Here is a 27,392-nt window from a genome sequence, read left to right as displayed (position 1 = left end):
ATGCGAAGAAGCAACCAATTGTTGCTCAGTCTTCGACTAAAAGTGAATACCGTTCTCTAGCCCAAACAGTTGCTGAAGTATCATGGATTTGCTACCTCCTCCATGACATTCGCTTTTATCTCCATAATCCACCGCTGCTCTTATGTGACAATCTAAGTGCTCTTGCTCTTGCTGCCAATCCTATTTTTCATGCTAGAACGAAGCATATCGAGATCAACTATCATTACATTTGTGAATTGGTCATCAAGAAGTTAGTTGTCATATCATATGTGACCTCTCACAAGCTGATATATTCACTAAAAGCTTGCCCAAAGCTCGTTTCAAGCTACTTGGTTCCAAGCTAACTACTCAATCTCCGCAACTTAGCTTGAGAGGGAATATTAACCATAGTCCAGTGAACAAAGCCCATGGTGCCTACACCTTACCAAGACACCTATTCAATTGATCAAAACACTCATCACTCATCTAGCATCACCTGAACCGTACATTGACTGCAAGGCTTGGACAATTGTGCATAGATAAGGATGAGCAAGAAGAATATTCTTATAGGGTTTCAAACGTAGTCATGTATATAAATACTATTGTTTTACTCTTTATGTTTTGAGCTTTAGGTCTGTCGTTTCTTTCTTCTTCAAAGATAGCAACATATCTTGTAATCAATGCAAACCATATACAAAGATGATTTTTTCCGTCAACTTTGTTTTTCGTCACCCTTGTCTACAGGAATAACCTGAAATTATATAGCACAAGAATTCAGAAAGTAGTGTGAAATCCCAAATTGAGATGGAAAGATGGTTCATAAATCTATACATCACTAATATCGTATTGTCGAGAATTACTTCCTTTGTTTTACAATGATTATAGATGTAATAAACATAACACTCTGAACCCTTGATCCCCGTGCGATTTCCCAGAATGAGTACATACAAATACACACAACACCCTGAACCTTTGATCCCCATGCGATTTCCCAGAATGAGTACATACAACACACACACTTATTTACACTTGTAACAGTGCGTTTTTGTGTGCCCGTGCGTGTGTTGAAAAGTACATAAGCTGGTCACTCGGGCAGCAATGACAGTTTAAATATATTCCACATTTTAATCAAGGACACACAATTTCATCTTACACTGGAGTAATCATTTTGCTGAACTAAGCAGCACTCTACTGCACTTATCTACCAGCAACATGTAAATCTTAACGAATTCCTCCTTAACCATAAAAAGTACCGAGGCTGCAAAAACACTCTGTACTATCTTTGTGCTCATCCCTTTGTAAAATCCAGGCAATCCTTCATACTTGATCATCTTCGTTATAGCATCGAAAGTACCTATGGTCCCAAGAAACCACATCAAACTGTGTACCACACAAGCGATGGATACTTAACATGTACAATAGGGAAAACACAAGTGAAAACTATCTTCCTTTCAGTTATGCAGAACAAAGACTGGTCATATTTCCTCAAATAAAATAAATCGCAGAGAGGAAGAGAGACAAGAAAGATACAATCGTGCTCCTCAAAACAAAAATTGATGTCTTATATATCAGTTAAATGTGAACCTGAGTATCTTAATGAAATATTCCTGCCGATCTCCTGCTTTGCTTGCAGTCTTGACTGCATAGGCTCAAGGTGACACAGATTATTGAACATTTAGAGCAGATTAGTATGGATAAACTCACATGCAATGAAATGCAGATTCAAGCACATTTGTTGAGTGATATAGAGAAGTGGAAATAGTGGTCATGACCTAGTAATAATGCGAATTGATAACCATACAAATTTCACTCACATGAAGTGGGATTTAGCGTAATGTTGAACTATTTTTTTCCATGTCCAGTATAGGTTTATGCAAAGCACAGAGTAGCATAATTCACCTTGACAACTAACAATGGGTATGTTGAGATGGTTGCTCCTAGTTTTGCAATCGCCCCTAACGAAAAAACCTATCCACAAAGTATGTAATATGAGAGAGAGAGAGAGAGAGAGAGCAAAAAAATGGGTTCAGTATGGTAATATACGATAAGTCGGTAACTTCCATGGGTTTCAGAAGATTTCAATAAATTCTATTTTACTGACATAGTATAATATAGTAATTTACTAACATCATTACATAATAAGGTTTATTTGTCATTCTGCTATCAAGTCTATAGCGATGTGTGTGCGTGCGTACTTCAGCGTGTAAACATTGAAAATAATAGTAAAATTGGTGGTTTAGTATTAATAAATACAATACTATATTTTGGTACTTTTCAGTAATGATCAGTCAGTAATTGGTTAAAGTTGACTTTTTTGGTACTTAACAAATAAATACAATATTTTGGTAATTTCCAATTTTGGGGATGTAAAAACCGTTCATCAAACCCAAAAATTTGGCCACTATCAGACGGTTCAGTTTTCGCAGAAGAAAGCGGCAGCCCTAGGGGCACCCTTCACATTGATTATTATTACCAGGTTATTAGGACCTTTGGACAAAATGTAAAACCTACAAAAACTTTCAAAACTATCATTTCAAGTAGATCATATACCTCCAAAGCAGTTATATTTTTTGATCCCTGCTTCCTGGCAGCACGTTTCGTCTTCAGATGCTTTAAAGAGCTTTCATAAATCATGAACTGTATTGATGGGTTGCAAACCTACCAACAGAATCACTCATGAAGAAATAACTCTTACTGTAGCTAAAATTTATTCAATGATATATAGAATTTATTCAAACACCTAACCATAATAAGTGTTGGGATAATGCCCTTCCAAAATCCGGCAATTCCAGATTCAGTATGAACCTCGTGCACCTATCAAAACAGCAAATATGTGATGCACAGAGGGAAAAATGATGATAAGCAGTACCACTCATGAAGAAATAGGGATCTGCTTCAATGTCAAAGCTTAGTTCCAGTTTGAACAAAGCTTTTAACCCACTACGCACAATGGAATAAATAAGCACCATTTGAATTATGGTAAATCACCACTGAAATTGCTTACTAACTTTTATGCTTATTATTAATGTTTGCAATTTTGCACTGTGACTGACCGAACAATAATTCTGGACATAGAGCCCTCCACTTATGAAGTGATGATAAGCTTCCGCCTAACCATAGGAAGCCGCCAACATTTCACAAGGAGCCAAAGCAAACAGAGATCATATATCAGCACCAGAAGCGATCCCAGAGTCCCACACGAAAGGGGAGCAAGAGGACCAATCCTGACCTTAGATCTAGTCCTTAATTAAAGGCTCTTACACTTAAGCCTTAAGCCAGCTTGTAAAATGTAAGCGCAATGAGAAATCTCTCTGTGGGCGTAGCCCCTACGTGCGTGTGTGTCTCTCTCTCTTTCTCTATCATCTTCCACTGATCCATTTTGGACATCAACAATTAGTGTAATATGTAACTAGATAACCAAGAATAATTAACTGGATTTGGGAGGCTGTTTCCTTGGGCAATATGTCCCAAAGGTTACTATTTGGTTGATTTCCTACAAGAATAGTTCTAGACACAAATTCAATCACAAAGGCCTTATCAGACTTAAGCTACAATATTGAGGTTTGGCTGAAGTTTTATGGACATAATTTTCCACTCTTTTTTAAGTTAATTTGTCGTCGTACCCAGTGTACAAGGCTCCCGCTTTACGCAGGGTCTGGGAGAGGTGAATGTCGGCTAGCCTTACCCCCATTTATGGAGAGGCTGCTCCCAAGTCTCGAACCCGAGACCTACCGCTCATGGGCGAAGGCACTTGCTATCACACCAAGTGCGACCTCTTTTAAGTTAATTTGTAAGAACTTAAATTTCTGCATATTTATTAACTATATAACTTTTGGTTAGAAACATACACTTTGAACATTATACAGGTTGGGATGCAACACATCCACACGAGAATAAAAAAAATAATATTGACTGAATACTCACCAAAAATCACATGCCACTGTCAATGGAAATATATGATGGACAAAAGAAGTTGAACTGACTAACCGCTTGCAAAGTTCCATACGGACGAGGTTTTATTGAATCAAGTTCAGCCAATTTATCTTGCAATGCTGAACCTGTCAAACAGTTTTTAGAAGCTTCCCTTAAGAGAGCTTCCTTTCTTTCCTCCATAATTTTTCTCTCTGCTTGAGTATGTGTCTTCAAAAAGAGTAAGAAAAGAGACAGTCATTCTTTGAATGATGAAATGCAAAGTGAAGTTATCAACTTATTGGAAATTAAATCACATTACAATCATCAAAAGCATTCAAGTATTAAGAAACTATTGTAAATTACACAGGAGTTGATGGCATTGGCATATATTTGCCTTCTTACAGCTAATGTTGTTACATATGTGATCTAGGAAAAATTCCTTGAAAATTTTTATAAAATTTTTATAAATCAAAGGACACTTCGGAGTTTACACACACATACAAACATAGGAAAATCTACGACGCATGGACACAGACACAGGAATACCACATGACATATGTTAATTTTTTAAAAACAAAGACACGATACAACATGGATATGGCAATTGGCAATTAAATACACACACACACATATATATATATATATATATATATCTAAAACAATATCAAATGAGCATTCAAATTCAAACTAAGACTCATTTTCCTGAACATGTCTAGTTTATAAAGTATTAGAAAAAGTAAAAATAATTCCAAACAAAAAAATCTGGGTACAAATATTTTAATATTATATAGTGGATAACAAAAGCATATATTTTGTTAGCTTTTAGACTGAGAGTCCAAAGCTCTTCGATCAAAAACAGGACGGACAGTCCAAAGCTTTTAGCCGAAGAGCCCAAAGCTTTTCGACCAAAAAAAAGGACAGAATGTTTACAGATGTTCACCAGAGAGATGTCATTGGCGCATCACTGAAACATGAACTAGAGCGCAGTGGGTTGATAGATGTCGTCGGCGCAGTTCTCACCCACACCAGAATATCATAAGGTATTTATTAGTTTTATGAAGAACCGAAAATTCTGAAGATACGGGATTATGGATTCGTATCCTTCTTTCTACGATACAAAAGAAGAATTGTAGGGGGTGTCTCTACGAATCAGAGTTTCAGACAATTTTGGACTTCTCTTAAACTTTTGTTTTAATTTTCCGTTTGACGGTCAGACGTATCCAAAAAAGGGGATACCCGTATCTCGAAGTTTTGACACACGTATCTATCGGAGTTGACCAGGATAGGTATCCGAAGTGTATCCAATCGTATCCATCAAGTATTGTATCCGATACTGCATTAGATACCGGATGACGTGTCCATGCATAGCAGAGGAAGATCAAAAACACAAAAAATATACAGAGGCGGTGGATTTTTAGACTATCATCAAGAGAAACATTCATTGTAGCCATTTTGCATCAAAGAAGTGTATTGTGCAGTTGGCGTCGGCGTCAAGGTTGTGTTGGTCGACGGTGGAGAAGGGGAATGGGACTGAGATTTGAGAGGGCGGTGTGTAGTTCTGGATCGGTATGTAGATCGGCGCGTAGATCTGGAGCGGTATGCAGACGGGACTGAGATTTGAGAGGGCGTCACCGCGAAAGCCCCTGGCATTTTGACAATACCCGCCATTCTCACCGTCGCAGGTTTGGCTCGGAGCGTAGGGGAGTGAGGTCTTCATGGAAATGAAAACCCAGTTCCAAGAACAAGGTACGAGAGAAGCAGAAATAAAAGGCCGAAACTTGAAATTATTGGGCTCCAAGACCGGGTTGCAGAGAATCTATGGCTCCTGAGAAAGGGCAAAAAGTAGTCTATATTTAGAGACATGAAAAGATGCGGCGGTAGCTGTGGTGTTTGGTTTTCTTGGATTTTTTTTCTGGGAAAGCTTTGGGTTGTTGGGTTTTTGCAGATTTTGCAGATTCATGGCGGAGGTGAAAAATTGAGAGAGATCCGACATAACTTTTCATATTGATTCTCACAGACGGCGCCAAATGTTGATGCACAAAACTGGAGGTCTTGGAACAAAGTAAATCCAACCGTGAATCTGCATGTAATGTAAATAACACAAGATGTATCGTAGTTTACCCCAAGGTTTGGGCTACGTCCACACTGATTATGTATTTATCTGAGGGAGAGAGAGAGCTTTGAGAGTGAGAGGAGATGTGAGAGAGGGGTGAGAAGGCTCCAGAAAATGGCCTCTGAGGGTGAGAATGAGGCTCTCCCATATTGTGAGGGTGAGGAGTCCTTTTATAGAATAAGGGCTCCTCACTTATTACATATTTGCCCATTCCTTTATCACATAATTACATTTAAGTCTTCCGAGTATTTATACGAGATTTAAATACGAGGCCCTAAATATGGTATAAACAGTAGTCTCCCAAGTCTTCAATCAAGAGAGTCTTCTGGTTAAGGACTTGAAATTCAGTCCATGTGTGGGTCAAAGTAACTAGATGCTGTCTTGAACTGATGCTCAATATGAGGCAGTGCTCAATCTGAAATGATGCTCAACTAGAAGTAGCACACAATGCAAGGCTGCTCGGCTCGTGGCTTATGTTGCCTTGGTTGGGTCGGCCTGTGGCGTTTGAAGGTGAGGGAGTCTCTTTTATAGAATAAGGGCTCACTCCTTAATACATGAATGATGGGCTAGAGTTGATACTCTCTAATGATGGTGAGGGAGTCCCTTTTATAGAATAAGGGCTCGCTCCTCAATACATAAATGATGGGCTAAGTCCCCCAAGTATTTTTCATGAGGCCTAGTTGAGGCCCAATATATGGTACATAATGTAGTCCCCCAAGCCTTCGGTCAATAGAGTGTTGGCTGGAGACTTCAAATTGAATCCATGTATGGGCCGAAGTGGCGGTGTTGTTCGGAGGCGATATTTGTAAACCCTGCACTAAAGCTTTGTAGGTGAAGCTTTGCAAGTAAAGCTTTGAAGCTAGAACTCTGTAAATGGAGCTTTCGAAGCTGAAGCTTTTGTAAATGAAGCTTTTGAAGTTAGAGCTCTGTAAATGAAGCTTGTGAAGCTGATTGACATGAGTGATGCTCATGAATGTTAACATGAGTGATGCTCATGAATGTTGACATGAATGATGGTCATGAATGTTTATGTATGATTGTCATGAGTGATGCTCATGAATGTTTTATGTATGAATGACATGAGTAATGCTCATGTATAATTTAGAGTACTGGGCGTACTTTTGATCACCTAGTTGGTGGCATGAAGGAGAGTACGGGTTGTACATTTCATGGCATGAATGGCTTGTTGCCAAATGATATTTAGAGTACGGGTTGTACATTTCATCACCTGGTTGATGGTATAGCAGCAGGTTGCCGAATAATTTTGGAGTAATGGGCGTATTTTTGATCACCTGGTTGGTGGTAATAGCGGCAGGTTGCCGAATAATTGTGGATTACTGGGCGTACTTTTGATCACCTGGTTGGTGCTATTTTGGGCTTATGGGCCTTCGCCCTGCACACAATATGCCAGCCCATTTATTTTGGGCTTTGCGGCTTTTTTTTTTTTTTTTTTTTTAACCCTCTGATGAGATTTATATAGATATCTCCAAAAGATACGAAAAATAATTTACACCATTCAAAAATAAGAAAAGTAAATCACATCTTTCTGGTGGGGTGTTTATTCCTTGCTTTTGCAGTGTCCCCATGTGCCTTTCTTATGCTTTCTCATTAATCAGAAAATGATGGCTTTCTCCTTTTGCTTTCTCAGAAATCAGAAAATGATGGCTTTCTCGTTTTGCTTTTCTTGATCTTTCGCTTGGTGACATGATTAAGGGCAACAGGGGAATCGTGACAGAAATAGAAAACATCGTGGTAGGGGTTCTCGTGGCCTCGGTGGAGCACGTGGCTCCTTTAATGCTGAAGGGCTGGCCTGGTTGCTTTCGGCCTGGTTGCTTTTCTTTTGCTTTTGCTTTCCCTTTTCTGCTTTCTGAAATATTCTCCATCTCCAGACATCCTTGCCCCTTTTCTTTTCTCTTTCCACTACGCCTCTGAAAGAACATCCACATAATGTCTTTGCAGCATTTCAACCTGTCAGAGAAGGGCAATTGGACTTTGGGCTGGACGTAGAGTAGTTGAACCTCAGAATAGATCGCCGACGCCTCCTCGATGGTCTGGTAGAGCAAACTTCGGCGAGATGGCGTAGATTGGCGATCAAGCTGAGCTAAGATATCAACGCGATATGGTTTGTGGATATTTGGATCTTCCGGACTGTTAGAGAGAGAGTGCTTTCCATCCCACGAACTTGTGTCTAAACTTTTGAAACATAAATCATACATATACTCATGCGTCGTTATCCTTATTAGTTAATATCTAAATCTCAGCGCAGCAGCCTGATTGAACAAACCCAGAAAACTCATCAAGCACACTAATCATATCTGATTTACCATTTTGCCCTCCCTTCATTTCTTCCGCCATATAGAAACCTTGACTTGCCCCTTGGTACTCCGACCCCACCACCAAGGTCCCACCCTGAAGCATGACACCACACGTTCCAACTCGGACCGCCGAGTCCAACTCACCCCAACTCACCAATCTCCCATTTTCCCCTACTACTCCAACACAATGCCTCGGACAATGTCCCGCATTCCACGCCTTGTCCTCCAGTCCCCACCACCAGGGCATACCATTTGGGTACTGAGGAACCGGGTCGAGTCTATCCCACGAACGACTCACCGGGTCAAACACGGTGATTCCGAAACTCGATGGCTCGATGGATTTGGGTACGTCAGATTCTGATGCAACAAGCTTTCGAGGAAGAGCTTGAACCAAGCATGCAACTTTGTGGTTGCGTGCGATATTCTTCCTGTGATGGTAAAATTCTTGGCTTTCCAACAGAATCCGCCATTGACGGCAGACCCGGGAAGTAATTGGTTTTGCATCAAAGAAGTCTATTGTGCAGTTGGCGTCGGCGTCGAGGTTGTGTTGGTCGACGGTGGAGAAGGGGAACGGGACTGAGATTTGAAAGGGCGGCACGTAGTTCTGGAGCGGAATGTAGATCGGCACGTAGATCTGGAGCTGTATGCAGACAGGACTGAGATTTGAGAGGGCGTCACTGCGAAAGCCCCCGGCGTTTTGACAATACCCGCCATTCTCACCGTCGCAGGTTTGGCTCGGAGCGAAGGGGAGTGAGGTCTTCATGGAAATGAAAACCCAGTTCCAGGAACAAGGTAAGAGAGAAGCAGAAATAAAAGGCCGAAACTTGAAATTATTGGGCTCCAAGACCGGGTTGCAAAGAACCTATGGCTCCTGAGAAGGGGCAAAAAGTAGTCTATATTTAGAGACATGAACAGATGCGGCGGTAGCTGTGGTGTTTGGTTTTCTTGGATTTTTTTTCTGGGAAAGCTTTGGGTTGTTGGGTTTTTGCAGATTTTGCAGATTCACGGCTGAGGTGAAAAATTGAGAGAGATCCGACATAACTTTTCGTATCGATTCCCACAGACGGTGCCAAATGTTGATGCACAAAACCGGAGGTCTTGGAACAACGTAAATCCGACCGTGAATCTGCATGTAATGTAAATAACACAAGATGTATTGTGGTTCACCCCAAGGTTTGGGCTACGTTCACACTGATTATGTATTTATTTGAGAGGTGAGGGGAGTGAGGGAGCTCTGTAATGTGAGAGCTTTGAGAGGATGAAGGAGCCTTAAGAAATGGCTTCCTCCAATTGTGAGAGCGAGGGGTCCTTTTATAGAATAAGGACTCCTCACTTATTACATATTTGTCCCTTCCTTTATCACATAATTACATTTAAGTCCCCCGAGTATTTGTACGAGATCTAAATACGGAGGCCCTAAATATGGTATAAACAAACTCTATTTTGATCTCACTTTGGCCCCAGTAACTCAAGAGTCATTACTTTTTTCCCGGAAACTTAAAATTCGTTCCACTTTGGCTTGTGGACTCGCTCTTCTCCCTCAAACTTATAGGTCGCCTCCTAAAACTTATGTGGGACCCAACACCCAATAAGACTATGCCACAATTGCAATAAATTTGATTATAAGTCTCCATTATGTGATACCATTCATAGTCAGAGAATATTAAATTTAAAAGAAATTGACGAAATGAAAAAAATAAAAAAGAAATTGATTAGCCTTGGTGCACCCAAATCAATCTCACAGAAGAGATTAACATAACTAAAGACAATGTGGAGCGAATTTTTGAGTTTTATAGAGACAACTTTCAAGTTTCAGGGGGCAAAATAGGATCAAAATCAAGTTCCAATGGGCAAAGTGAAGCGAACTTTGTGGTTCAGAAAGTAAAGTGGCGACTTTTGAGTTACAAGGTGCAAAGTAAGATTAAATTTGAATTCCAAGGGGCGTAGCTAAAATAAGCCCTTATTTGATACTTGAATAGGCATGGAGATTTCCAAAAGGCACCAGTCCTATAAATGTAACCAGTAAGAACCACCATAAAGGCAGTCTTTCTACACTAAGGTTTCCATAACTTTCTTAAGTTTCGGGCATTCTTCCTAAGGCTACCCGATAATGCAAATTAGAGTTTATCTGATCCGAATTAATATAATATATAAATCATTTTGTATCAGTTTTAAAAATAGTGATTATATAAGTACTACATAATTACATAATTATATGTCACTTATTATTACGGTCTAAAGGTATTCCTCTTTACTTGCTAGCCTATTCTATTGTGAGGCTTAGCCCACGCCCGCACCCCTTTAGTACATTACAACATACAGATGCAATCCCAAAACAATTATTTTCTTTTTATACTTTCAAACTTGGATAAGGAAACTGAAATCTAAAACAAAGTAATTATTTTGGAGCATCACAACTTGCTTAGCATAACTCATCCAAAAAATCATTGACTTGTTGAAGTAAAATAGAGTGAAGGAACCTGCATACGAGTGACGAGAACCCAAACAGGATTTGTCAACAACACGTTCAAGGAACTGCAAGGAAAAACATTGGTAAAAAATTCTTAGTGAACCACCAAAGTGAAAAATTCCCAGTCTTACCCCAGGCTTCCGAACTCATTCGGGGGTAGAAAACAGATGGTTGTTTTTTCTCTTTTTATGATGGCATAAAAAAAAGATTTTTTTTCCTTTTTACCCGGCAAATGCCGCCACAAGAAGCCAAGAAAACATCCCAATAGTACCATCCCCGCGTCCTTTTGCTCTACGGGCAATTGCAATGGCCTCGGCCTTGTTTTTGAAAACCTGGTAAAAATAGTAATAAATTCCCTGCAAGCATGAAACAGTGAATGTTAAGATAAACGTTACAACATACAACACAGTTTACATAGCATTGAGATACTAGGAATCATAAATCGTAGTTGGCAGAGCATAGAGTAACAAACTGAAAGATTGAATGAAGTATCAGTAACATTCATTATCTTGTCCATTGTAAGAGGGCAGGGAAATCAGAAATGTACAAGTAGAGCTAAGGCCTCGTTTGGTGTCTGGGATTGGTTTGGAATAGGATAAATCACTAAGATTCAATGAATGTTGAAGAAATGTGGAAGGAACAAGCGGAAGTCAGCTTGCATATCTTATCCTTGTTGAAGAAGGTAAAGTAATTTATCCAATCCAATCCAAACAAATGTTATACACCAAACGAGGCCTTGAAGGAATTAAAACTAAACATCAAAAATAATAAAAATGGAAGGAAAGAAGAACCTGTGAAGCGGCAGTCCCGAGCAGAGAAGGCTTAAGGCCGCTGTATAATCCTCCCCAACCGTCGCTTCTTATGACCTTATAACAATTAACAATAATGAAATCGAATTAATTAGGAATAGCATGGCGAAACGAATTGAATTGAATATTGAAATTAAGCAAATGGAATGAGGAATTAATTAGATAATTATAGAATGATGATTACCTGGAGTATTTGAACAAGAGTGCCAAGCCGTTTGGAATTAGCAAATGATTGTTTGGATACTCTCTCCGTTTGTTGGCGCGTATTGACCTGCAATTCACCAAAAACAGACGACGGTGTGGGTGTGGTTGTGGGTGGTGTTGTACCAACTACCAACTCTGCTTTGGTTCAGAGAGAGAGAGAGATACTGTTTGGAGGGGATAAGTGATAATCTGGGCAATGATACCACCTCCGGCTCCTGCCAGCCCATTCGCCACTGCGTTCGACATGTTTCTCTCTCTCTACTAGTAGAGTACCTTCCCTTCCCACTCAACTTTACTTCTCAACCGCCACTTCACTTCACTTCACGTGATTATCTTCAAACAAAGGCAATTTGGCTGAAATGCCCATTTTGGAAAATTAGTCTTGTAAAATAGCCACTTTTGGAAATTGCATTTACATAGGGATGACAACCATTCGATTTAGAGACAGAAATACTATATTTATTCACATAACCACAAAAATTAAGAGAGCTGCTAGACCCACTCCGTTATCTTATTTTCTCATCCATGTTATATTTACACCCACTATAAAAAGTTAAAAAATTAAGAGAGTTGCTAGACCCACCCCGTTATCTTATTTCTCCACCCACCATTATTCCTAAAATAACCCTATATATAATTAGAGATAAATTTATCTTAAAAAAAAATATAAACAAATAATATTACTCTCTTCTAAAAGCCAGAAGAAAAAAAAATCGTTTCCTATCCAAATTCCAATTGGGGTGAGAATGAAGAATTATGGGTTTTCATTCTTTGCTTTTCCCCTTTTGTTTTCTTTTTCATATGCATTTCCCCTTTCCAAATTCCAAGGGCTCATCCAAGGAAAAGTTTAGAAATAAAGAAACAAGAATATATATTTGTTTTCGGAGTTCACTTCGGTTTCAAAATTAAAATAATTAATTGAAACCAAATGTTCGAAAACAAACCAAGGATGAAGCAATGGAGTTCATCACCATCAAAAGGCTTTGAAACAATGTGTGCCCAGTATGAAGCAAATGGTGTGAGATAACCTATGTACGTGTGTAAACCCTTCACAATTAATGAGAACTCCTCTAATTCGTGGACGTAGCCAATCTGGGTGAACCACGTACATCTTGTGTTTGCTTCCCTGTCTCTATCCACTTACATACTTATCCACACTAGTGACCGGAGCAATCTAGCGAAGGTCACAAACTTAACACTTTCTGTTGTACCAAAGTCCTCGCTGATTTTGTGCATCAACATTTGGCGCCGTCTGTGGGAACGACACTTATTCCCACTCTCTTCAGCTTTGTCAAGCTGGTTTCCACCATTCGTACACTCTCTTTTGACTAGGCATCCCTCTCCAACATGGGGATCGAAGGAAGCCACAGCACAAGCAACGAAAGAAGGAAGGAAAGAAGGTTGCTCTTCAAGCTAAAGTCGATGAGCTAGAAGCTCAAAACAACAAGATAGCAATGAAGAATGAGGTCCTCCAGGAGCAGTATGAGAAGCTCTTTGAGACGCTCCACGAAACTATGCGTACTCAAACACGCGAGCTTGTTGCCCATGTGGATATCAACCATCATCTGGGTGCCCCCCAACACAGAGGGTCACCTTCCTTCGACACGGGTATCCCTGATGAGGAGCAAGCTAATCATCAAACCATTGATCAACATGAGACTTCTCTCAACCCAGCTGCTTCGACCCGAAGCAAGAGAAGTGGAGGAAGACACCTCCTTGCAAAAGGGTTGGAATGATCGAAAGCCGTTTATTGGGACTGCTGAGACTTCCTAAAGCAATGTTGAGAGAATCCCCTCCACATATGCTCGAAGATCAGTGACCCAAGGGTTTCTGAAAGACTCGGTCCCCTCCCACGACCCAGGCCAGCTGCCAATCTAGGGAAGGAACGACATGTCCTAGAGGAGCATGAAGGTACAGGGGACTCTGAGGTATTCTGACAGACTCGCCTTAGAAGTCAGTACGGCGAGTCTAAGGAAAAATCACACACCCTTGCTCAAACTTTCCTACTTTAAAGAGGCGATGGAGACTTACGAAAGAAAATCCCAGTGGTACATGACTCCACTCAAGACCCCCTTGTCTTACAGCTCATTAAGGAAGTAAACAAGTTGAAGGTCGAACGTCAGGCCGAGATACCTGACTGGAACCAACCCAGGCCTGGCCCTCTCACAAGGAGGATCCTTAACACCCCCCTTCAAGCGAAGACAAAAAAAAAGCTTGGTTTACAACTCTATACTGGAAGGGAGGACCCAATTGAACACCTTAACCTCTTTGACTCCACTGTGGCATATCGGATGCACACCGACAAAGAGCAATGTCTTCTCTTCCCCTCCACCCTCTCTGGCGAAGCTCTAAACTGGTATTGCCGTCTTCCACCTGAGACAGTAGACTCATTTGAGGAACTAAGGAAACTGTTTGTCTCTCAACACATCTTCCAGACTGATCGCTTGCATTCTGCAGATGACTTGTACACAATTCACCAGAAGCCGGACGAGTCATTACGAGAGTATGCTGGTCGTTTCAGCCATGAGTATTCTCGCTGCGTTGAGGCAGATGACAAGACCGCCCTCAAGGCCTTCACGGCAGGCCTACGTGATTGTTTCTTCAAGTACATGACCAATGCCAACACTTGGAAGACTTACTCTGAGGTGATGGCACAGGCTTACAACCATGCCTCCGCCGAGGCAAGGACATATCAAGGGAAACCCCCCACAACCACCCTTTAACAGCCAGTAGGGAGTGGAAGCCAGATCCAACCAAATGAGAAGACCTCAACCTTCCAAATGGCAGCGGTGCCTCCCCCTGCCTTACTTAATACTTTGCCAAGTCAACAGACATATCAATCTCAGGGCAAAAGGAAAGATTTACATCCTTACCAGTCTCATTTTAGTAAAAGGAGTAAGGGACACTACCGCGATAACCAAGGGTATCGCCATGATAATCCCTGACCCCAGGCAATCAACACAGTGGGTCAAGCACATGTCAGGACAACCTTTACCCCAAGGTATGAGGCATACACACCTTTGAATGCCACATGCGTGGCCAATTACCCTAGCATAACACACTTGATACCGAAGCCAAAGCCGAGGCACCCGGATTACAAGCCCACGAAGAACACGGGCACGTTTTGCTGCTACCACGAGCATAACGGCCATGACGGCGAGAAGTGTATCACCATTCGTGATCATATTGAAGCTTTGGCACGTGAAGGAAAAATTGATCAATTCCTCCTTCACCATTCAAGGGGTAACCGTAACCAACACCAGGTAAATGTGATATATTCCATAAGTGGTGGCACACCCATATCTAAATCTTCCAACAGGGCCATGAAAAATAGTGAACGAGCTTTAAGGTCTGGCCACCAAGTGTTTCACGTGGAAGACATCAGGGGAGGTAAGTATGAAAAGCCTAACTGGGATCCAATATGTTTCTACCCTGAGGAAGAAAGAGGTATCATCTACCCTCACAACGACCCACTGATCGTGGAAGCTCACATAGCTAACTTTGAAGTACGACGAATCCTGGTAGACACTAGGGCTTCGGTCAATATCATGTTTGTTGAAGCTTTCAGGGCACTTAATGTAGCTAAACACTTGCTCGACCGCTTGATTTCCCCTCTGATAAGCTTCTCCGGTGATATCGTGCAACCTTTGGGGAGCATACACTTACCTTTCACCATTGGTACAGACCCTTACACAGCTTCCATTACCACTAACTTCTTGGTGGTTGATTGCCCAACGACATACAATGTCATATTCGGACGGACAGGCATCAATGATCTCAAGGCCATGGTATCCACACATATGTTGTTGATGAAATTTCCAACCTTCTATGGCAATGGTTACATCAGATGAGATCAACTTAGTGCACGATCATGTAACAACACTTCGGTCAAGCAACAGCACCTGCCTATGCCCACGGAAACCCTTTCTATACATGACCAAGTCATAAAGACCAGCCCAGGCAAAGCCAACTTGGATCTTCACAGTGGCACCAGTCAACCCGACGATCTTCGAGATGACTCTTTCACCCAGCAAGCACAACCCGCTGAAGAGTTGGAGAAGGTCTATATCTCAAAAGATTATCCGGATCGTATGGTGAAGATTGGCACCATCTTGTCACCACTTATTCGGTTGGCATTGATCTCTTTTTTGCAAGAGAACACTGAGGTCTTCGCTTGGTCATACGAGGACATGCCAGGCATCTCTCCCGATATCATCTGTCATCGCTTAAGTATTGACCCAAGACCAAGCTAGTAAAACAGAAGCGAAGATCTTACGACGCTGAACGGTACGAGGCAATGAAGCCAGAAGTTGAAAAACTCAATGGCATAAGCTTTGTTCGCGAAGTCAATTATCCAACATGGATAGCAAATGTTGTCCTTGTTAAGAAGAATCCGACCAAGGAAAGTCTCATGCTCCAAAAGGTCTTGTGGAGAATGTGTGTCGATTACACCGACCTAAACAAAGGATGCCCAAAGGATAGCTTTCCTCTTCCTCTTATAGATAGACTTATAGACTCTACGGCTGGGTGCGAACTCTTGAGCTTCATAGATGCTTACTCAGGATACAACCAAATCCTCATGAACCCTCCGGACCAAGAACACACAGCCTTCACTACTGACAGGGGACTATATTGCTATAAAGTCATGCCCTTCGGCCTAAACAATACAGGAGTGACTTATCAGAGACTGGTCAATTCAATGTTCGCCGAACAGATTGGGAAAAGCATGGAAGTTTACGTTGATGATATGCTAGTCAAGAGTAAACATGCTGACCAACACATCACCAACCTATCTGAAACTTTCACCATTCTGAAAAGGTATCGAATGAGGTTGAACCCCAACAAATGTGCCTTCGGCATAGGCTTTGGCAAATTCTTAGGCTTCAGGATAAGCCAACGAGGCATTGAGGCTAATCCCGAGAAGATCAAAGCAATCCTCGACATGAAGGAACCGGTAACTTCAAAAGACATCCAGAGCCTTACTGGCAAGGTGGTAGCCTTAACTAGGTTCATCTCTAAGGCCACAAATAGATGTGCTCCTTTCTTCAAAGCACTTAAGGGAAGTAAGAAGTACATTACATGGACCGATGAATGTGCTGAGGCATTCAAGAACCTCAAAGACTACATGAGTAAAGCCCCTTTGCTCTCCAAACCTGAGGTTGGTGACACTCTCATTATCTATCTGTCGGTATCGGCTTCAGCAGTAAGTTCCGTTCTCATTCGAAAGGATGGTAATGTTGAATGGCCTGTCTACTACGTTAGCAAGGCCTTATAAGATGTGGAGACATGATACTCCAACATTGAGAAATTGGCTCTAGCATTGGTCATGTCTGCTCGAAAACTTCGCCCTTACTTCCAAGCACATTCCATCATCGTGCTTACCAATCATCCTCTTCGACAGATACTCCAAAGTCTTGACACTTCCGGGTGAATGATCAAATGGGCGATAGCATTGGGTGAGTTTGACATCTCTTACCAACCAAAGCTAGCTGAGAAGGGCCAAGCAGTGGCAGACTTCATCGCTGACTTCACATATCCTGTTGACATTGTTTCTACACCTAAAGAAGTGGTTTCATTACCCTCGGAAGCTTAGAAAATAGAACCAACAGCCTCAGCATGGAGTCTATATGTTGATGGCTCGTCCAACCAACAGGGTTGTGGAGCAGGACTACTCCTTACGACCCCTGACAAAGTGGCGAATGAGTATGCTCTTCGTTTTAAATTCAAGGCGTCGAACAATGAGGCCGAATATGAAGCCCTCCTAGCAGGCTTACGTTTGGCCAAACACCTTGGGGTTAAACCAATTGATATCTTCAATGACTCCTAATTGGTGGTTAACCAAGTTACCAACAACTTTGACGGTAAGGATAGCTCCATGGCAGCACATCTGGCACAAACACAATTGTTGCTCAAGCACTTCCACTACCAAATCATCCAAATTCCTCGAGCGGCAAACAGTCATGCAGATGCTTTGGCTCACCTCACCTCAGCGGTGGAAGACAAGATTGGGAGAAAAATTCAGGTCGAATTGTTGGCAGCACCAAGCACCATGGTTGCGGAAGTGTGCAACTTACAACAAGGAGATAGTTGGATTACCCCGATTTATAGATTCCTTGCTCATGGCACCCTTCCAAATGACAAAGTCCAAGCTAAGCAAATTCGATACAAGGCTACCCGTTACTTGATCATTAATGACCAACTCCACAAGCGGAGTTTTAACCTACCATACCTAAGATGCCTTACGCCCGCAGAGGCGAAAGCTGTCCTTCGAGAAATACATGAAAGAGTTTACAGAGATCATGATGGATCTCAATCCCTAGCACACAAGGCTTTTCGCCAAGGATATTACTGGCCAACACTCCACCAAGATGCTATCAGAATATCCTGCTCATGTGATAAGTGTCAACGCTACGCAACTATTCCTCACTCCCCTCCCGAGCCGCTCACTCTTATGATCAGCCTTTGGCCCTTCGCCCAATGGGGATCGGCCTAATGCCTGCAGGGAAGGGCAAGGTTCGTTATGTAATCGTTGCAGTTGACTACTTCACAAAGTGGGCTGAAGTAGAACCCTTGGTAACCATTACTGAGGAAAAATAGAAGACTTCGTATGGAAGAACATCCTTTGCAGATTTGGCATTCCCAATGTGATAGTAACTGACAACGGGCGACAGTTCGAGAACAATAAGTTCAGGATGTTTTGCTCTAAGTTCAACATCAACTTATGTTTTGCCTCCCCAGCTCATCCCCAGTCTAATGGACAAGTTGAAGCCATCAACAAAATAATTAAGCGAACTTTGAAAACCAGCTTGGACAAAGCTAAAGGTTATTGGCCAGAATTTGTACCCCAAGTTCTTTGGTCTTACCGCACTTCGTATTGGACATCAACAGGAGAAACCCCATTCTCACTTGCCTTTGGTACAGAGGCAGTTGTCCTAGTTGGGCTTGAGCAAGCAACGTTCCGAGTCCAGAACTATGTGCAAAGCAAAAATAACAAACAACTTACCCTCAACTTAGATCTAGTCGAGGAACACAGAAACCAGGCTCACTTGAGGAATGTTGCCTACAAGTAGCGCATCTCCAACTACTATGACTCAAGGGTCAAACCTCGTTCTTTCAAAGTGGGGGACTGGGTATTGAAGAAAAGATTACTCTGCGACAGAGTCTCGAGTGAAGGAACACTTAATCCAAACTGGGATGGATCGTTTGAAGTTGTTGGCATCAGTCGCCCTGGCTCCTATAAGCTTAGAAGCTCCGATAGCAAGATCCTTGGCCATCCATGGAACGCTGATCACTTGAAGTACTATTACAAGTAAACTCACATTGTACAAATGTTAAGCTTCAGCCGTTCGACATCCTATGTAACGAAGACTATTTGGCATGAATTCAATAAAGAGGTGATTTAGACAACTCGATCATAATCCTCTTACATTCCTAGTAATGAAACACTCAGGTTCAAAGCTTCAACATGAATGCTTCCAACATGAAACAAAGTCTAAGGCCCTGTTTAGTGTACGGTGTTTGGTGCCGTTTGGATTAAATAAGCACCGGATTAAATAATCCGGGCCCACCTTTTTTACCCGGTGTATACCTGCTTCCTAATCCCGTCCAATTTCTCCGTATAACTTAGTCGGCCTCTTGCTCGTTCTCGCTCTCACTCTTTGCTCGCTCTCCGCTCGTTCTCACTCTCACTCTCCGCTCGCTCTCCGCTCCTTCTCACTCTCGCTCTCTGCTCCTTTTACCATCGCCTGCAAATGGCAGGTGAGGAACCTGGGAACTTCCGCTCATTCTCACTCTCGTTCTCCGCTTCTTCAATCATCGCCTGCAACTGGCAGGTGAGGAACCTGGGAACTTTGAATCAGGAGATTGTGAAGGTAGCAAGAAATTTGGACTTAGAATTGCAGGGCTTTACCCCGAATAGAGCCCTTCCAAAAATTCTCAAAGGCTAAGGCTGAGCCCAGGCCAGTGAATCTTTTGCAGTCGGGGAAGGAGAAGAAAAAGAGAGAGAGGGAAGGAGTTTGGGGGTGCGGCGAAGAGATCTGGGTTTCATTATTTGGGATTCTTCTGTTCTGTAGTCGGGGAAGAAGAAGGGAGAGAGGGAGGGAGTTTGGGGGTGCGGCGGAGAGATATGGGTTTCATTTTTTTTTTAAAGTTTAATTTTATTTTAAGTTTTCCTTCTATCTGATATAATACCAAACACTGTATAAATAATACGGTCATTAATCCGATACTGCACCAAACGCCCGACTAATTTAGTCAGTACTGTCCGGTGACTATTTATCCTATCCGACGGATATAGTCAGTACAGTCCGAGCTGCCAAACGAGGCCTAAGTATATGTCAACAAGACTATACAAATAAACGAACAGCTTCACAGTATATTTGTTCAATCATACATTCCAACACATTCATACATAAGCCAACTGTGCTTTGAAAGGGTTCAATATATTTTGTGTCATTCGACACTTGCTACAACGTGCCTAGACACCTTGCCCTTATTCTCACCAACCAGGTGATGAAATGTGAAGAAGGAACTCATCTTCATGCCACCAACCAGGTGATGAAATGTACAACCCGTACTCTCCTTCATGCCACCAACTAGGTGATGACATGTACAACCCGTACTCTAATATCATTTGGCAACTTGCCACTCATGCCACCAACCAGGTGAAGAAGAAACTCATCTTCATGCCACCAACCAGGTGATAAAATGTACAACCCATACTCTCCTTCATGCCACTAACCAGGTGATGAAATGTACAACCCGTACTCTAATATCATTTGGCAACTTGCGATTCATGCCACCAACCAAGTGATGAAATGTACAACCCGTACACTCCTTCATGCCACCAACTAGGTGATGAAATGTACAACCCGTACTCTAATATCATTTGGCAACTTGCCATTCATGCCACCAACCAGGTGAAGAAGGAACTCATTTTCATGCCACCAACCAGGTGATGAAATGTACAACCCGTACTCTAATATCATTTGGCAACTTGCCATTCATGCCACCAACCAGGGGAAGAAGGAACTCACCTTCGTACCACCAACCAAGTGATGAAAGAAACTCACCATTCATTCCACCTACTAGAAGACGAGTGGTACAACTTGTACATGTGAACTCCTAGCATTCACAAGTAACCAAAAACCTTGACAACTCAACTAGAGGAGCACTTATGCCCAACAAGAGTTATAGTCACTAACAAAGTCTTATTGAAAACCAACAACAACTTCAGTGCATGGCATAAGAAGATCAATCTATTCAGCCCTCTTGCATCTGCTTCAAACATTTCCCCTCTGTAACAATGCAAATATTACAACTCGTAGAAAGCTTCACACACTCTTGATCAAGACAGTGTGAAGCAAAACCAATTTATGGTGCCAACAAGAGCTTCATCAATGTAGGGCAACCACAATTCTCAAAAGCTTCACACACTCTTAATCAAAACAGTGTGAAGTAAAACCAATTTATGGTGCCAACAAGAGCTTCATCAAAGGAGTTCAACCATAATTCTCAAAAGCTTCACACACTCTTGATCAAGACAGGGTGAAGCAAAACCAATTTATGGTGCCAACAAAAGCTTCATCAAATGAGTTTAACCACAATTCTCAAAAGCTTCACACACTTTTGATCAAGACAGTGTGAAGCAAAACCAATTTATGGTGCCAACAAGAGCTTCATCAATGTAGGGCAACCACAATTCTCAAAAGATTCACACACTCTTGATCAAAACAGTGTGAAGTAAAACCAATTTATGGTGCCAACAAGAGCTTCATCAAAGGAGTTCAACCACAATTCTCAAAAGCTTCACACACTCTTGATCAAGACAGGGTGAAGCAAAACCAATTTATGGTGCCAACAAAAGCTTCATCAAATGAGTTTAACCACAATTCTCAAAAGCTTCACACACTTTTGATCAAGACAGTGTGAAGCAAAACCAATTTATGGTGCCAACAAGAGCTTCATCAATGGAGGGCAACCATAATTCTCAAAAGCTTCACACACTCTTGATCAAGACAGTGTGAAGCAAAACCAATTTATGGTGCCAACAAGAGCTTCATCAAAGGAGTTCAACCACAATTCTCAAAAGCTTCACACACTCTTGATCAAGACAGTGTGAAGCAAAACCAATTTATGGTGCCAACAAGAGCTTCATCAATAGAGGGCAACCACAATTCTCAAAAGCTTCACACACTCTTCATCAAGACGGTGTGAAGCAAAACCAATTTGTGCCAACAACAAAAGCTTCATCAATGGAGGGCAACTACAATTCTCAAAAGGTTAACACACTCTTGATCAAGACAGTGTGAAGCAAAACCAATTTATGGTGCCAATAAGAGCTTCATCAATAGAGGGCAACCACAATTCTCAAAAGCTTCACACACTCTTCATCAAGACAGTGTGAAGCAAAACCAATTTGTGCCAACAACAAGAGCTTCATCAATGGAGGGCAACTACAATTCTCAAAAGCTTCACACACTCTTGATCAAGACAGTGTGAAGCAAAACCAATTTATGGTGCCAACAAGAGCTTCATCAAATGAGTTCAACCACAATTCTCAAAAGCTTCACAAACTCTTAATCAAGACAATGTGAAGCAAAACCAATTTATGGTGCCAACAAGAGCTTCATCAATGAAGGGTAACCACAATTCTCAAAAGTTTCACACACTCTTGATCAAGACAGTGTGAAGCAAAACCAATTTATGGTGCCAACAAAAGCTTCATCAAATGAGTTCAACCACAATTCTCAAAAGCTTCACACACTTTTGATCAAGACAGTGTGAAGCAAAACCAATTTATGGTGTCAACAAAAGCTTCATAAATGGAAGGTAACTACAATTCTCAAACCTTCGAATCAAATTCAAGACTATTCGAAGCAAATTCAATTTATATGGTTCATCCAAACCTTCGACTACTACAAGGTGTGGCTTGCATCACAATCTCTTGCTCAACAGTGTGGAAGCAAAATTTGTATATGTTGTCTCTCCCACATTTTCAAATTTCTAGTTTCCCCAAAAAAAAAAAGAAAAAAAGGAAATTCAACAAAGCTTCATCAATGGAGGACAACTACAAATTCTCAAAAGCTTCACACTATCTTGATCAAGATAGTGTGAAGTAAAATCAATTCATGGTACCCAAAAAAAGCTTCAACTCCAAAGCTTCACCTACAAAACTTCCACACAAAAGCTTCACCTACAAAAGCTTCACACTATCTTGATCAAGATAGTGTGAAGCAAAATCAATTCATGGTGCCCAACAAAGCTTGACCCACAAAAGCTTGACCCACAAAAGCTTCACCTACAAAGCTTGACCCACAAAAGCTTGACCTACAAAAGCTTGACCCATAAAAGCTTGACCCACAAAAGCTTGACCCACAAAAGCTTGACCCACAAAAGCTTGACCCACAAAAGCTTCATCCACAAAAGCTTCATCCACAAAAGCTTCACCTACAAAACTTCAACACAAAAGCTACACCTACAAAAGCTTCACACTATCTTGATCAAGATAGTGTGAAGCAAAATCAATTCATGGTGCCTAACAAAGCTTCAACCTCAAAGCTTCACCTACAAAGGTTCAACACCAAAGCTTCACCTACAATGCTTTAAAATATATATATATAATTTTTTTTTTCAGAAATTCAAAAATTCAAAAATTCAAAAAGAAAAAAAATCGAAAACAAAAATTGCCTAGGCCTCATCTTCTTTGGGCCTAACAACTTTCATAACAAATATATATGAAGAAGGAGTTTTGGGCTACCACTTAGAAAGGAAATGCCTCATTCGTCAACTCCCTCGACTGGAAACTTGGGGGACTCCTACCATATGCTACTGCACCTTGATACTCGGAAGTCTCACGACCACTCAGTGACTAGGATTTTTCAAGTCTCCAAACGAGAAGTTTTCCTCACTCGGTAAATTAAGGGAGCACTACCTTAACCTACATGCTTCACTCGCAAAGCTTCAACATACAAGCTTCAACAAAAAGAAAAATTCAAAGAACTTAGTGAAGAAGGCCTTGGTGTATTTAACACAATACGTTGAAATGAAGCAAAGCTTGTTTATTGATATCTTCGGTAAGTTACAAATATGTACATATACATGAATAAAAATAAACAAACAAGAGGGAGCCTTCATAAAGGTTGCTTAGGAGAAGTCTCAGCAGTCGACAAAGCCCTAGAAAGAGGAGGCACCAGAGGGTGATTATTCGGAGCCTCAGTACTAGGCAGAACCCCAGAAGGAGGAGGCACCGAAGGTTGATCATTTGGAGCTTCATTACGCGGTACAGCCCCAGAAGACGAAGGCAATAAATGCCTTAGGAACAAACCCACAAACCTCTGATGATCAAGTAAAATCTGACCATTAGATTCCTGCAGCTGGTCGAGCTTCCTCTTCATGTTTGTAGCATAGTCATGTGCGAGCCTGTGCAACTGTTTATTCTCATGCTTGAGCCCTCTTATCTCCTGTTTGAGACTTATCACTTCAGCCGCCAATGATTCAACTTGGCGGGTTTGAGCAAATAGGCGTTGGGCCATATTAGACACATAACCTGCACACTGAACACTGAGAGCTAGAGAATCCTTAACAGCCAACTCATCAGACCGTTTGGAAAGTAGTCTGTTATCTTTGGGAGTGAGAAGGTTCCTGGCCACCACCGCAGCGGTCATATCATTCTTCATCACAGAGTCCCCAACGGTAAGAGGACCAGTAGGAGATAAGAATGATGGGTTCCATATGTTGTCTTGAGAAGGCATTGCTACCTCTTCACCAAAGTTCAAGTCAAAACGACGGTCGGATGGGCCAGACATTCTCAGAAATGATGAAGGAGAAATGAGGTGCAATAAATCTCTAAAGTAAGGGGAAAATTCCTACAAGCAATAACTCTCTAAATGTACTTCTTGCACACAATTGGTGCCCTTATAAAAGAAAGGGCAACAGGACCGTTGGTTCAAAAATCGAAGAGGCATCACTCTCCGGATTTCGAAGAGGCACCACTTTCCACACGCAACATCAGCTCCTCGGGTACCACAGATAACTTTGCCAAAGATCTCTGACAAAGTTTAGACACATAAATTTTGAAGATCCAGCTACCCTACTATTACCCACAAGGGTAAAGGAACAACACCACTGCTTAATAACTAGAAAGTCCTAATGTGTGTCAACCTCCGTGCTCCGTGGCAAGGAAGACAAGCAAAAAGGCCTAACCTTTACTCATATTCGAGAAAACACTCCCAACAAGATTGCTTGCTAAAAAATCAAAGAGGCACCACTCTCCGAATCTCGAGAGCCAGACTCCCAACATGATTACTTTCTCAAAAATCGAAGAGACGCTGCTCTCCGAATCTCAAGAGTCAGACTCCCAACATGATTGCTTTCTCAAAAATCGAAGAGGTACCGTTCTCTAAATCTCGAGAGCTAGATCCCCGACATGATTGCTTGTTCGAAAACCGAAGAGGCACCGCTCTCCGAACTTCGAGAGCCAGATTTCCTTGGATAAAGCTTATCTGCAATCTTCACACGCAACATCAGCTTTCCAGATACCACAAACCACTTTTTCAAAGTGCTCTGACAAAGTTAAAACATGTGAAGCTTACAGCTCCCACTACATTGCTACGACCAAGAAGGGTAAAGGAATAGCATTATTACTTGCTAAAAAATCAAAGAGGCACCGCCCTCCAAATCTCGAGAGCCAGACTCCCAACAGGATTACTTTCTCAAAAATCAAAGAGGCACTGCTCTCCAAATCTCAAGATCCAGACTCCCAACAGGATTGCTTTCTCAAAAATCGAAGACGCACCGTTCTCTGAATCTCGAGAGCAAGATCCCCGACAGGATTGCTTGTTCGAAAACCGAAGAGGCATGGCTCTCTGAACTTCGACAGTCAGATTTCCTTGGATAAAACTTGTCTGCAATCTTCACACGCAACATCAGCTTTCCAGATACCACATACCACTTTTTCAAAGTGCTCTGACAAAGTTAAAACACTTGAAGCTTGCAGTTCCCACTACTTTGCTACGACCAAGAAGGGTAAAGGAATAGCATTACTACTTGTTGTTAGGGAGACTCCTATATGTGTCGACATCCATCCTCCACGGACAGGCAGACCTGCAAAAATGCTCAACCCTTCCTCATATCTGAGAGGGCACTCCCAACGAAGCCTCTCGAAATACTCAGCTTTCTTCCCCCCCCAATAATACATATGCAAACCAGCCACACCAGAGCAAGAGTATCTCATATCATCAGGGTCAAAAGCAAGAGTATCCCATATCATGTTTTTTCCTTGTCTTTTCCTTTGCCCTTGTTCTTACCTGCAAGACAAGGAGAAAGAGAGCAATCAGTCAGCACTTTGAATCAAGCTTCCAGTCAGGAACTGACTGCCTGGAACCCCTTGCCTGATTACTTACCTGGCATTGCTCTCGAGTACTCATCTGCAACATCTTATGCTTCCAGAAAAGATACCACATCTGTCTGAGGAACATATAAGGCAAGTGAGAAGGATACAAGGAAGCATGTGGAGATAAGCGCAACGAAACACGTGTCGATTCATCTATTACTTCGTCAACAGCAAAAGTATCCCATATCATCAAGGTCGAACGCACTCTTGATTTGATGGACTTGTTTTAACCCTCAAATTCTTGAGTCGACCTTATACTCTAGAGGAAACCAGAAAACCCTCCAGCCCAGTTCAAGAATAAGCCTGTGGAAAGTTACTTCTTCAAAAGCAAAAGTATCTCATATCATCTCTTCTCCATTTGCTTCTCCTTATCCTTGTTGCTGTTTACGACACAAGGAGAAGGAGAAACAATCAACCGAAAGGCGAAGTCGAACCTTCGATCCACGTTGCTTGCTTGGAAGTCTGATTGCTTACCTTGTCTGTTACCTCTTTCAGCAAATCTCCTAACTCGGCGACTTGGGGGACTCCTACTATAGGGTTTTGTATCGCACTTGACCAAGCCCGAAACTACAAGTAAGCTTCAAGGGAAATTGATACATTACCTTGTGCATCTTCATCGGTTAAAGATACCACCCCTGGATGGAGGAAAAATACTTCCAGAGAAGATGCCACAGCTACGTATGAGACAGATAAGGCAAGTGAAAATGATACCACACTTCGGTACTTAGAAGTTTCGTGATTACTCAATGGCTTGGATCTTGCAAGTCCCCAACCGAGGAGCTTCCCTCACTCAGGAACTTAGGGGAGCACTGTTTGTACCATACTTGACCAATCCCGAAACTACTGAGCACCGGTCAACGTTATATCGTCAAGGACCCAAAAGAGTTTCCCTCTAACCAGGAGGCCAATCACAGCGCGACACGTGTCGATATCAGAAACCAATCATAGCGCGACACGTGTCAACATCAGTAGTCAATCACAACACGACACGTGTCAATGTCAGAATGAAACTAGAAACTCTCTTCTATAAATAGAGATCATTCTCTTACAATATTTCCTAATGTTATTTGTGCTAAATCATTCACTAGTACTCACTAAATGAGAGCTTGAACCTATGTACTTGTGTAAACCCTTCACAATTAATGAGAACTCCTCTAATTCGTGGACGTAGCCAATCTGGGTGAACCACGTACATCTT

General features: G+C 41.8%; 2 protein-coding genes and 1 long non-coding RNA gene across 5 annotated transcripts; 1 reads left to right on the top strand and 2 right to left on the bottom strand.

Annotated features, from left to right (window-relative positions):
- Nucleotides 1–525: 525 nt before the first annotated feature.
- On the bottom strand, nt 526–12,130 carry LOC126608878 (peroxisomal nicotinamide adenine dinucleotide carrier-like). 3 transcript variants are annotated; one of them, XM_050276897.1, is made up of 12 exons: nt 11,968–12,130; nt 11,783–11,869; nt 11,581–11,655; nt 11,015–11,145; nt 10,800–10,854; nt 3,967–4,119; nt 2,725–2,793; nt 2,530–2,637; nt 1,879–1,947; nt 1,564–1,618; nt 1,133–1,333; nt 526–730 (listed from the first exon to the last, which is right to left on the bottom strand). In XM_050276897.1, exons 1-11 carry the CDS (start codon nt 12,046–12,048, stop codon nt 1,143–1,145), a joined length of 1,074 nt encoding a protein of 357 aa, XP_050132854.1. In that variant the 5' UTR covers nt 12,049–12,130; the 3' UTR covers nt 526–730; nt 1,133–1,142. The 3 variants fall into 3 exon arrangements, with proteins under 3 accessions (XP_050132854.1, XP_050132853.1, XP_050132855.1); XM_050276896.1 differs by lacking the exon at nt 526–730 and having other exon boundaries at nt 779–1,333; XM_050276898.1 differs by lacking the exons at nt 526–730; nt 1,879–1,947 and having other exon boundaries at nt 779–1,333.
- On the top strand, nt 5,407–9,699 carry LOC126608886 (uncharacterized). Its single transcript, XR_007618008.1, has 2 exons — nt 5,407–5,637; nt 9,112–9,699. It is a non-coding gene; the product is annotated as an uncharacterized LOC126608886 (long non-coding RNA).
- LOC126608880 (uncharacterized) lies at nt 7,474–9,116 on the bottom strand. The gene has a single exon (XM_050276900.1). It carries the CDS (start codon nt 9,080–9,082, stop codon nt 8,255–8,257), a length of 828 nt encoding a protein of 275 aa, XP_050132857.1. The 5' UTR covers nt 9,083–9,116; the 3' UTR covers nt 7,474–8,254.
- Nucleotides 12,131–27,392: the final 15,262 nt, after the last annotated feature.

The sequence above is a fragment of the Malus sylvestris genome, chromosome 16, assembly GCF_916048215.2.
Source record: "Malus sylvestris chromosome 16, drMalSylv7.2, whole genome shotgun sequence".
Taxonomy (NCBI): domain Eukaryota; kingdom Viridiplantae; phylum Streptophyta; class Magnoliopsida; order Rosales; family Rosaceae; genus Malus; species Malus sylvestris.
Note: the sequence above shows the minus strand (reverse complement) of the source record. Positions and strands in the feature narration are given on the sequence as shown.

What these genes read in the sequence shown, in the direction of transcription:
- LOC126608880 (XM_050276900.1), bottom strand. Translation starts at nt 9,082, where the DNA reads ATGAAGACCTCACTCCCCTTCGCTCCGAGCCAAACCTGCGACGGTGAG.
- LOC126608878 (XM_050276897.1), bottom strand. Translation starts at nt 12,048, where the DNA reads ATGTCGAACGCAGTGGCGAATGGGCTGGCAGGAGCCGGAGGTGGTATC. An exon ending in CTCTTGTTCAAATACTCCAG is followed by an intron (nt 11,656 to 11,782) that starts GTAATCATCATT and finishes AATTGTTATAAG; the next exon opens with GTCATAAGAAGCGACGGTTG. An exon ending in ACCCATTGTTAGTTGTCAAG is followed by an intron (nt 1,619 to 1,878) that starts GTGAATTATGCT and finishes GAGCCTATGCAG; the next exon opens with TCAAGACTGCAAGCAAAGCA.